Raw genomic sequence first — 12,322 nt, forward strand, 5'->3', positions numbered from 1 at the left:
GATGGCGACCGTGATAAAGTAGCATATAAGCTTGGATTGATAGATTGTGGGGACTTGAGGTAGCGGATATTGCCTGGTGTGAGAGAGAGGTACATTTTGGAAAACTGTGTGTGAAATGTTTCAGAGATGACCGGTAATTTTACAACTTGGGACCAGGGCAGCAAATATTTAATGGGAGGAGGGGGAGGTAAAATGGGGGAAGTGCCATAACCTTTTCTGGAAAGTGTCAGGATAGATTTTACACTTTGAAACACAACATAGTGCCAGGGGTACAAAAGCTTCTAAGTTGTTCCATTAACTTTAAATCGAGCGAATGAAAATACAGTGGAGGAATTCAGTCTAGTCCTCTTAGTCTGAGGTGTCACCAGTATCAGATTCCCAAGCAAGGTTCATAAAGGTCGCTCCAAGAACTCAGCATACTATGTGAATGGCCTATCTCCTGCAATGTGGTTAAAGGTCAGAGTTGTAGAAATTGGCAGAAAAATAAATATACAGTATATTTTCAGAAATATTTAATTAAGATTCAAGATGTACACATTGGGGAATTAGGCAAAAAACAGAAACCTTATTAGCCAGCTGCATATTTCTGAAAGTGAAATATGAAAAAGTGGAGCATCATTTATAGAAGTCAGTGACCTGTGGAATGGGCATGCACTTTTCAAAAATATGCCAGCAGGTAGTCAACAAAACTTGTTTTTTTTCATACAATAGGCAAAATACACCCCACTATCCTCCAAAGCATAACAATACATTTGTGTGGCTTAGCGCCATTCTACACATGCATTATGAATTGTGGAGTGAACAGAACTCTAACTAAGGAAATAATGATGGTACTCCTATATGTAAAAGAATTGTTAACCTGACCCCACAACCACAGAACTCCCACCAAGTCACCAGAATTGAGCCACATCATTTGCTAGCTGGAAGCCGGAGCAGCAGCAACAAGTGGCTAGGTTTGGAATGAAGATGTGAATGTGTCACCAGTGGGTGGCTGTGACTCCTGACTAATCACGCTGTGATCACAACTCAACTCCACGCCAAAGCATGAATCTCAAAGTTGGGTCAACCCCTCTCTTCTCAGCAAACATAGCAGTCTTGCAGCTGCTCCCAGCTATAGATGGTGTTCCCAAGGAAAGCAGTTCTAGAGGCATGACCTCAAATTTACTGTAAATCTTCATGATTTTCAGTGAAGATTTGTTTTCATTAAAAGTGGAATTTCTAGAGAGCATTGATGCACTTACCGTATCTCCATCTGCAGGTGTGACTTAGCTTCATGATGGCAATTCATAAATCTCCATCAGTTACTATAACCGTTTTAAGAGAGAACAATGGGATCACGAAAACGTACAATAACTAGACAGAAAAGTCTTTTTTTTTTTTTTTTTACATAGGTTTTTATTCCTTTCTAAAATTGCCACTGTTTCAGACAGACAGCTGCAAACCATGATAGTCGGACAGTTTTTGCTACTTATTTGCACTTTGCAACAGCTGTGAAACACTTTGCCCTTCTTTTAAACATGCCTTATAGAATCTTCAATAAATATATAGCTACACAGCCCAAGTACTGTACAAATATCTTAGGCAAAAAATATTATGTTTACAAATTTATATACAATAAAAACAAACAGGAAAAAAAAATGTAAACAGTCATATCACAACTTCAACATTAAAACATTGGGTAGGAGGGAGATGGGGTGTATAATCTTTTTCCAGAATCTGGGTGGAGGGGAGACTGGGTATGTTAAAATTAAGTGTGCTTTTGAATAATACACATAACCATTTCATTACTACGTAGTGAGAGAAACATACGCTCTCAGCAGTGGTTTTTAATTGAGAAAAGTATCCATATTTTAAACCGAGGCCCATTTGAAATAAGTGGGGGTGGGCTTGCCCCTTAAAAGTGCTCATTGCCTATTATAGCATTTGTAAACAGACAGCTGAAACGGTCTGCTTCACTCTGCTGCCAGTTGTCACGGTAACTAAAATTGCAAACATCCCTGCTACTCCTTGCAGGACACTACAGAAGCCAAAAGAGAACAGAAGCCTTTTTAGAATGATGCAACGAGCAGTGATGTGCTGTAAACAAAAAAACAACCAATAAGCTTTTAGCAGTTTGCGTACGCTAGACTGTTAAACGGATATATGGTTGGTTAAAATGGATGAGCAAATCATTGCTCTTTGAGTCATGTTCATGGATTTTTACTAGTACAATCACCAATTCCCAATCTTAGAAAGGTTCTAGGTAATTTAATCTAAGCAAGGATTTGTGTGCTGCTGGCACAGACACACAACGGAGGAATCATTTTGGGGGATAAACCAGTGTTATTGAGAATGCAGATAGTCTATTCTCTAGGAACTAGTGTCTCACGAATATCTGCCAACAAAGTGCCTGAGAGATGTTACTGGTTCCCAGCGAACAGACTGGCTGTATTCTCAGAGATACTGGACCAGCACACAAAATGGCTCCCTCCACTGTCGTCGGTGCCAGGCACCCCTTGAGCAAATGTCAGTGCCCAGCTCAATGGCACTAGGTAAAAAATAATGGTATGTATTCTCTTTTAAGTGAACAGGCAAAAAAATCATGTGGAGTATCTATGTACATATCAGGACTATTGTTGTGTATTCTGGTTTTGTACATGTAGGGAGGGATTCACTTTCCATTTTCACAAAAGGGGGCGTCCACAGGAACTGAGGTACAGAACAATAAGTGAGAGTTCTGGGATTGTAACACAAACATGTCGCTTTTACATTTCACAATGTACCACAGCCTTGCTGACACAGCAGAAGTTACATTGCCAACACTGCTCAGTTTAAAAAGTTGTTGAGGAGGGAACAAGGAACCAAGAAAATAAAACGTTCTGATTGATGCGAGCTCAGCTGCAACCCTGTAAAATAGATTAGAGGATAAAGGAGAATATTCGGGCTGGGAACCCCAGCCTGGTGCATCCTTAGCAGGTGAGTGACCTTATTAAATGTCCACTTTCTTCACCTGCTGCGTCAAGAAACAAGGCGCCTGCCATGGTTATGTATCCAGGTGATGCCACAGTGCTACAGCAGACCAGGACACAAGAGAAGGAAAGTCTTAGAAGCGGTGCTATGAAGCGTCCAAAGTGGTGGCAGCAGCAGAGAGTATATTGCGCAGCCTCATTTCCAGCTGAAGTAAATATAATTGAACCCCTTTCCTGTATCAGGAGTCTGCTGTGGCATTCCTCCCCAGGCAGTGAACAGGTTAAAGTGAAGCGTGTTTTGTTCTTTGTAACTTTTCGCAGAGAAACCCTGAAGAATAAAGATTAGAGTCTGTCCTCTGCCTCTGATGCTCATACACTGAGAGGAAGCATGCCAGGCGGGGACGGAGGTCGGGATCCTAAAATACCTGGGGGGTCGTAGCCGTTCACTGCCCTGCAGACACAAAACACAACATTACTAAATGTACAACAATTGACTATTCTGTATTAATATTAAAATTTTTCAACATTGATAATAAATTGATAAAAGTTGGGGATAAGCAACTCCATACCATTACCACCCACAACGATGCCAATATAATAAGTGGAACTATATCCACAGATATGTTCTCATACACTATTGCCGCAGTCACGCCAAACAGTCCTTCTTGGCGCCAGGTCTCATGGGACTTGGTTTGCGTCTTTTTCACCCCAATTTGCGTCTTTGTCGCAAGGCAATGCGATAAAACAGCTTCAGAAGAATTCACTGATTAATCTGATATGTAACACTTGTATATCTGTGTGCGACTGAGTCTAAGGGGGAGATGTACTAAGCCGTGACAAAAGTGAAGTTGCCAATAGCAACCAATCAGCTGCTGTGTATACATTTATAGTATGCAAATTATAAATGTTACGTTAAAGCTGATTGGTTGCCAAGGGCAACTTCTCCACTGGCTCACTTCTCCACTGTTTTTACTGCTTAGTACATCTTCCCCTTTGTCTGCATATGAATAGCTAAAATACAGCGTCTGTGGCTTTTTCCAAGCTAGAGTAAGTTCTGTGCTGCTCCGTATACAGATTCAGACTTGCACACAGATATTACGTGTTGCATATCAAATTAATCACTGTTGTCTTGTGAAGCGGTTTGTTTCATCACACTGTGATTTAGGGGGAATTCAATAAGCTTACTGAGGGCTGATTGATCCCCTGGGGTTATCCAATTAGCCCCAAAGCCTCCATCAGAGATTATTTTTCCACTTGTCTCAGAGACCACGTTAAAGCACGAATCAGAGAACTTTTCACATTCTGTGCGTTAATGGGGGCTAACAAGGCTATTGGGGAATTTCAGAGTCTAGTTGAATAGCCCCAGTAGTTAAAGCACGAGGCTACCTCCCATTTTCACTCATAGTAATGTACCACAGGCAATTGAATTACACCCCTAAGGCAAAAATATGGTCAATAAAGATGCTTGGTGCAAGCTAAGTCGCACAGAACCTGGCAGCTCCCTTGAGCCAGGCGTCACACTCCGCATGGCTTATTGGGGCTAGGTGTATGAGGACACATTTGTATAAGAATAAAATAGGAAAAAACTAAAACCACCATTCAAAACCCACCATTTACCTAGTTTACAATGGTTTCAATAATGACAATTTGCAAACAATTATGTCAGTACAGGTTGAGTCTCCCTTATCCAAAATGCTTGGGACCAGAGGTATTTTGGATATGGGATTTTTCCGTATTTTGGAATAATTGCATACCATAATGAGATATCATGGTGATGGGACCTAAATATAAGCACAGAATGCATTTATGTTACATATACACCTTATACACACAGCTTGAAGGTCATTTTAGCCAATATTTTTAATAACTTTGTGCATTAAACAAAGTGTGTGTACATTCACACAATTCATTTATGTTTCATATACACCTTATACACACAGCCTGAAGGTCATTTAATACAATAATAAGAATTTACTTACCGATAATTCTATTTCTCGGAGTCCGTAGTGGATGCTGGGGTTCCTGAAAGGACCATGGGGAATAGCGGCTCCGCAGGAGACAGGGCACAAAAGTAAAGCTTTCCGATCAGGTGGTGTGCACTGGCTCCTCCCCCTATGACCCTCCTCCAAGCCAGTTAGGTACTGTGCCCGGACGAGCGTACACAATAAGGGAGGAATTTTGAATCCCGGGTAAGACTCATACCAGTCACACCAATCACACCGTACAACTTGTGATCTAAACCCAGTTAACAGTATGATAACAGCGGAGCCTCTGAAAAGATGGCTCACAACAATAATAACCCGATTTTTGTAACTATGTACAAGTATTGCAGATAATCCGCACTTGGGATGGGCGCCCAGCATCCACTACGGACTCCGAGAAATAGAATTATCGGTAAGTAAATTCTTATTTTCTCTATCGTCCTAGTGGATGCTGGGGTTCCTGAAAGGACCATGGGGATTATACCAAAGCTCCCAAACGGGCGGGAGAGTGCGGATGACTCTGCAGCACCGAATGAGAGAACTCCAGGTCCTCCTTAGCCAGGGTATCAAATTTGTAGAATTTAGCAAACGTGTTTGCCCCTGACCAAGTAGCTGCTCGGCAAAGTTGTAAAGCCGAGACCCCTCGGGCAGCCGCCCAAGATGAGCCCACCTTCCTTGTGGAATGGGCCTTTACATATTTTGGCTGTGGCAGGCCTGCCACAGAATGTGCAAGCTGAATTGTATTACACATCCAACTAGCAATAGTATGCTTAGAAGCAAGAGCACCCAGTTTGTTGGGTGCATACAGGATAACAGCAAGTCAGTTTTCCTGACTCCAGCCGTCCTGGAACATATTTTCAGGGCCCTGACAACATCTAGCAACTTGGAGTCCTCCAAGTCCCTAGTAGGTGCAAGGCACCACAATAAGCTGGTTCAGGTGAAACACTGACACCACCTTAGGGAGAGAACTGGGGACGAGTCCGCAGCTCTGCCCTGTCCGAATGGACAAACAGATATGGGCTTTTTTGAGAAAAAACCGCCAATTTGACACTCGCCTGGTCCAGGCCAGGGCCAAGAGCATGGTCACTTTTCATGTGAGATGCTTCAAATCCACAGATTTGACTGGTTGTAAACCAATGTGATTTGAGGAATCCCAGAACTACGTTGAGATCCCACAGTGCCACTGGAGGCACAAAAGGGGGTTGTATATGCAATACTCCCTTGACAAATTTCTAGACTTCAGGAACTGAAGCCAATTCTTTCTGGAAGAAAATCGACAGGGCCGAAATTTGAACCTCAATGGACCCCAATTTGAGGCCCATAGACACTCCTGTTTGCAGGAAATGCAGGAAACGACCGAGTTGAAATTTCTTTGTGGGGCCTTCCTGGCCTCACACCACGCAACATATTTTCGCCACATTTGGTGATAATGTTGTGCGGTCACCTCCTTTCTGGCTTTGACCAGGGTAGGAATGACCTCTTCCGGAATGCCTTTTTCCCTTAGGATCCGGCTTTCCACCGCCATGCCGACAAACGCAGCTGCGGTAAGTCTTGGAACAGACATGGTACTTGCTGAAGCAAGTCCCTTCTTAGCGGCAGAGGCCATAAGACCTCTGTAAGCATCTCTTGAAGTTCCGGGTACCAAGTCCTTCTTGGCCAATCCGGAGCCATGAGTATAGTTCTTACTCCTCTACGTCTTATAATTCTCAGCACCTTAGGTATGAGAAGCAGAGGAGGGAACACATACACCGACTGGTACACCCACGGTGTTACCAGAACGTCCACAGCTATTGCCTGAGGGTCTCTTGACCTGGCGCAATACCTGTCCCGTTTTTTGTTCAGACGGGACGCCATCATGTCCACCTTTGGTATTTCCCAACGGTTTACAATCATGTGGAAAAAACTTCCCGATGAAGTTTCCACTCTCCCGGGTGGAGGTCGTGCCTGCTGAGGAAGTCTGCTTCCCAGTTTCCATTCCCGGGATGAAACACTGCTGACAGTGCTATCACATGATTTTCCGCCCAGCGAAAAGTCCTTGCAGTTTTTGCCATTGCCCTCCTGCTTCTTGTGTCGCCCTGTCTGTTTACGTGGGCGACTGCCGTGATGTTTTTCCCACTGGATCAATACCGGCTGACCTTGAAGCAGAGGTCTTGCTAAGCTTAGAGCATTATAAATTTACCCTTAGCTCCAGTATATTTATGTGGAGAAAAGTCTCCAGACTTGATCACACTCCCTGGAAATTTTTTCCTTGTGTGACTGCTCCCCAGCCTCTCGGGCTGGGCTCCGTGGTCACCAGCATCCAATCCTGAATGCCGAATCTGCGGCCCTCTAGAAGATGAGCACTCTATAACCACCACAGGAGAGACACCCTTGTCCTTGGATATAGGGTTATCCGCTGATGCATCTGAAGATGCGATCCGGACCATTTGTCCAGCAGATCCCACTGAAAAGTTCTTGCGTGAAATCTGCCGAATGGAATTGCTTCGTAGGAAGCCACCATTTTTACCAGGACCCTTGTGCAATGATGCACTGTTTTTAGGAGGTTCCTGACTAGCTCGGATAACTCCCTGGCTTTCTCTTCCGGGAGAAACACCTTTTTCTGGACTGTGTCCAGAATCATCCCTAGGCACAGCAGACGTGTCGTCGGGATCAGCTGCGATTTTGGAATATTTAGAATCCACCCGTGCTGTTGTAGCAGTATCCGAGATAGTGCTACTCCGACCTCCAACTGTTCCCTGGACTATGCCCTTATCAGGAGATCGTCCAAGTAAGGGATAATTAAGACGCCTTTTCTTCGAAGAAGAATCATCATTTCGGCCATTACCTTGGTAAAGACCCGGGGTGCCGTGGACAATCCAAACGGCAGCGTCTGAAACTGATAGTGACAGTTCTGCACCACGAACCTGAGGTACCCTTAGTGAGAAGGGCAAATTTGGGACATAGAGGTAAGCATCCCTGATGTCCCGGGACACTATATAGTCCCCTTCTTCCTGGTTCGTTATCACTGCTCTGAGTGACTCCATCTTGATTTGAACCTTTGTAAGTGTTCAAAAAAATTTTTTTAGAATAAGTCTCACCTAGCCTTCTGGCTTCAGTACCACAATATAGTGTGGAATAATACCCCTTTTCTTGTAGTAGGAGGGGTAATTTAATTATCACCTGCTGGGAATACAGCTTGTGAATTTTTTCCCATACTGCCTCCTTGTCGGAGGGAGACTTGGTAAAGCAGACTTCAGGAGCCTGCGAAGGGGAAACGTCTCGACATTCCAATCTGTACCCCCGGGATACTACTTGTAGGATCCAGGGGTCCTGTACGGTCTCAGCGCCATGCTGAGAACTTGTCAGAAGCGGTGGAACGCTTCTGTTCCTGGGAATGGGCTGCCTGCTGCAGTCTTCTTCCCTTTCCTCTATCCCTGGGCAGATATGATCTTATAGGGACGAGAGGACTGAGGCTGAAAAGACGGTGTCTTTTTCTGCAGAGATGTGACTTAGGGTAAAAAACGGTGGATTTTCCAGCAGTTGCCGTGGCCACCAGGTCCGATGGACCGACCCCAAATAACTCCTCCCCTTTTATACGGCAATACACCTTTGTGCCGTTTGGAATCTGCATCACCTGACCACTGTCGTGTCCATAACATCTTCTGGCAGTTATGGACATCGCATTTACTCATGATGCCAGAGTGCAAATATCCCTCTGCGCATCTCGCATATATAGAAATGCATCCTTTAAATGCTCTATAGTCAATAAAATACTGTCCCTGTCAAGGGTATCAATATTTTTAGTCAGGGAATCCGACCAAGCCACGCCAGCTCTGCACATCCAGGCTGAGGCGATCGCTGGTCGCAGTATAACACCAGTATGTGTGTATATACTTTTTATGATATTTTCCAGCCTCCTGTCAGCTGGTCCTTGAGGACGGCCCTATCTATAGACGGTACCGCCACTTGTTTTGATAAGCGTGTGAGCGCCTTATCCACCTTAAGGGGTGTTTCCCAACGCGCCCTAACTTCTGGCGGGAAAGGGTATACCGCCCATAATTTTCTATCGGGGGGAACCCACGCATCATCACACACTTTATTTAATTTATCTGATTCAGGAAAAACTATGGTAGTTTTTTCACATCCCACATAATACCCTCTTTTGTGGTACTTGTAGTATCAGAAATATGTAACACCTCCTTCATTGCCTTTAACGTGTGGCCCTAATAAGGAATACGTTTGTTTATTCACCGTCGACACTGGATTCAGTGTCCCTGTCTGTGTCTGTGTCGACCGACTAAAGTAAACGGGCGTTTTAAAACCCCTGACGGTGTTTTTGAGACGTCTGGACCGGTACTAATTGTTTGTCGGCCGTCTCATGTCGTCAACCGACCTTGCAGCGTGTTGACATTATCACGTAATTTCCTAAATAAGCCATCCATTCCGGTGTCGACTCCCTAGAGAGTGACATCACCATTACAGGCAATTGCTCCGCCTCCTCACCAACATCGTCCCCCTACATGTCGACACACACGTACCGACACACAGCACACACACAGGGAATGCTCTGATAGAGGACAGGACCCACTAGCCCTTTGGAGAGACAGAGGGAGAGTTTGCCAGCACACACCAAAAACGCTATAATTATATAGGGACAACCTTATATAAGTGTTTTCCCTTATAGCATCTTAATATATAAGCATATCGCCAAATTAGTGCCCCCCCTCTCTGTTTTAACCCTGTTTCTGTAGTGCAGTGCAGGGGAGAGCCTGGGAGCCTTCCCTCCAGCCTTTCTGTGAGGGAAAATGGCGCTGTGTGCTGAGGAGATAGGCCCCGCCCCTTTTTCGGCGGCCTCGTCTCCCGCTCTTAACGGATTCTGGCAGGGGTTAAATATCTCCATATAGCCTCCGGAGGCTATATGTGAGGTATTTTTAGCCAAAATAGGTATTCATTTGCCTCCCAGGGCGCCCCCCTCCCAGCGCCCTGCACCCTCAGTGACTGCCGTGTGAAGTGTGCTGAGAGGAAAATGGCGCACAGCTGCAGTGCTGTGCGCTACCTTTAGAAGACTGAGGAGTCTTCTGCCGCCGATTCTGGACCTCTTCTTACTTCAGCATCTGCAAGGGGGCCGGCGGCAAGGCTCCGGTGACCATCCAGGCTGTACCTGTGATCGTCCCTCTGGAGCTAATGTCCAGTAGCCAAGAAGCCAATCCATCCTGCACGCAGGTGAGTTCACTTCTTCTCCCCTAAGTCCCTCGTTGCAGTGATCCTGTTGCCAGCAGGACTCACTGTAAAATAAAAAACCTAAGCTAAACTTTTCTAAGCAGCTCTTTAGGAGAGCCACCTAGATTGCACCCTTCTCGGCCGGGCACAAAAATCTAACTGGCTTGGAGGAGGGTCATAGGGGGAGGAGCCAGTGCACACCACCTGATCGGAAAGCTTTACTTTTGTGCCCTGTCTCCTGCGGAGCCGCTATTCCCCATGGTCCTTTCAGGAACCCCAGCATCCACTAGGACGATAGAGAAATTATTAATAACTTTGTGTATTAAACAAAGTTTGTGTACATTGAGCCATAAGAAAACAAAGTTTTCACTATCTCACTCAAAAAAGTCTGTATTTCGGAATATTCCGTATTTCGGAATATTTGGATATGGGATACTCAACCTGTATTGGAAATAGATAACACATAATACGATCCTGCCACTTGGGGCAGTGTCAGAGCTCTGGCATGGCACCACAGTGGTTAGGAGAGCACACACTACCAAATGCAGAGGACTTATGGCCACCTTCCAACCGCATTTATCAACATGTCCTTTAATGGTTCAATCAATTTTGATCAAATTACTGGCTATGAGGGTATTTCTGGGAGCACACGTGCTGTGAGGTGAGCTGAATTGCCTGTTATTGCAAGGTGTATGCCTATGAGAGTCCTGTCTGGCTGCACCAGCAGAATACACACATAGGAACTTATTTAGTAACATAGCAAAATAGCCATACATGTACTGTAACCCATAGCAACCAAACTACAGATTATTAAATAAGCCCAGTGCTATTCTAATAAAGAAAATAATAGAATAAAGGAAGCAGAGTCTAGTACACACAAAATAAATATATTCTTACAGAATATCTGTGTCAATAGCACATCTGGCACATACTGTAACACCAATATATATTTGCATTGTTGTAAAACTCTACCACCGATTACGTTACAAGAATGATTAGAACTAGAGAGCAGCTTTTTGAATCTGAACATTAATAACAGTTACTTATTGGCAAAGATGGAAACAGTAACACTGGCGTATGCCTACATTTTCAGCAAGCATTTGCAAGTCCTTCAGATGTGTTATCAATGCCCCTGCCTGATATATTACAAACTGTATGCGTATGGCGCTGGCAACATGGAAGGGGCATTGGCAAACGTTGTGCTAGTCTGAATCAAGCGAGAGGAACTAGCACATAAGACACCAGCACGGGCTGTTGGTGGTCTCCGATACCAAGTGGATCAGATAAGTAGTAAGTGTGCTCCAGATTTAATACAACCTTAGTATACTCCACGCATTACTGTTTTGCGATCACCAAAGAGGTTCCTGGGAGCACACGAAGAACTAAATGGCTGCTCAGCAAAGTTTCATGTCATCTTGTTGCTAAAATGTACAAACAAAACTTAAATTCTGTGAAGAGAAAAACAAAAAAGACTAAATTATAGGTGTAGTCCAGGGATTCTCAGCCATGTCTTTAAGGCACACTAACAGTCCAGGTTTTATTACGGATAGCCATACTTGAGCACAGGTGACTTAGTACCTCATGTATTTTGTTTTAACCATCTGTGCTCAAATATGGATATTTTTTAAAGCCTGTACTGTTATTGCGCCTAGAGAAGCGTGGTTGGGAATTCCTGGTGTAGACCCATTCCAAAACTTTAAAATAGGAATGCTGATCATATAAGTCACTTATCCCCAAATTTAGCAACAGCAGTATATGAAACAAAAAAACAGGTGAAAACAAATCAGCGTAATCACCAGCAAAATAAAATAGGTTAAGATAAACCGTATTTACTTCAGAAACTCTGTAGTTTCACCATAACAGAGCTATCTGTACATACATACAGTATACATCAGTAAAAGCAACAAAGGCAGGAGAGGACAAGGAGGCACAGTATAAATGGGCCATTCACACTCAGCCAATTATGTAAATTGAGCAGTGATGACAAAGGATGGCAGGGAAGGATTGTACATATATCAGTGCATCCTCGGGGCAGTACCAGCCAAATATGAACACAGAACAGGAGGGGGTGCTCTGTAAGAATGAAGTTACAGAATGGTTTGTGCTATTAGACACCACAAAGAGTACAGGAAATTAGTATACCAGACCTCACCCTACTGCTTCTTGCCCAAATGTAGTGCATAGACCTACTGT

General features: G+C 44.2%; 1 protein-coding gene across 3 annotated transcripts in view; it reads right to left on the minus strand.

Moving 5' to 3' along the window:
* Positions 1-548: 548 nt before the first annotated feature.
* NDEL1 (nudE neurodevelopment protein 1 like 1) overlaps positions 549-12,322 on the minus strand; it is a 105,279-nt gene continuing 93,505 nt past the window's right edge. Inside the window, exon 10 of one of the 3 annotated variants that reach the window (XM_063961065.1) lies at positions 549-3,399. In XM_063961065.1, the coding sequence (XP_063817135.1) occupies positions 3,392-3,399 (8 nt within the window). In that variant the 3' untranslated portion in view covers positions 549-3,391. The remainder of the gene's footprint in view (positions 3,400-12,322) is intronic. The other 2 variants (XM_063961063.1, XM_063961064.1) reach the window with 2 other exon arrangements.

The sequence above is a fragment of the Pseudophryne corroboree genome, chromosome 3, assembly GCF_028390025.1.
Source record: "Pseudophryne corroboree isolate aPseCor3 chromosome 3, aPseCor3.hap2, whole genome shotgun sequence".
Taxonomy (NCBI): domain Eukaryota; kingdom Metazoa; phylum Chordata; class Amphibia; order Anura; family Myobatrachidae; genus Pseudophryne; species Pseudophryne corroboree.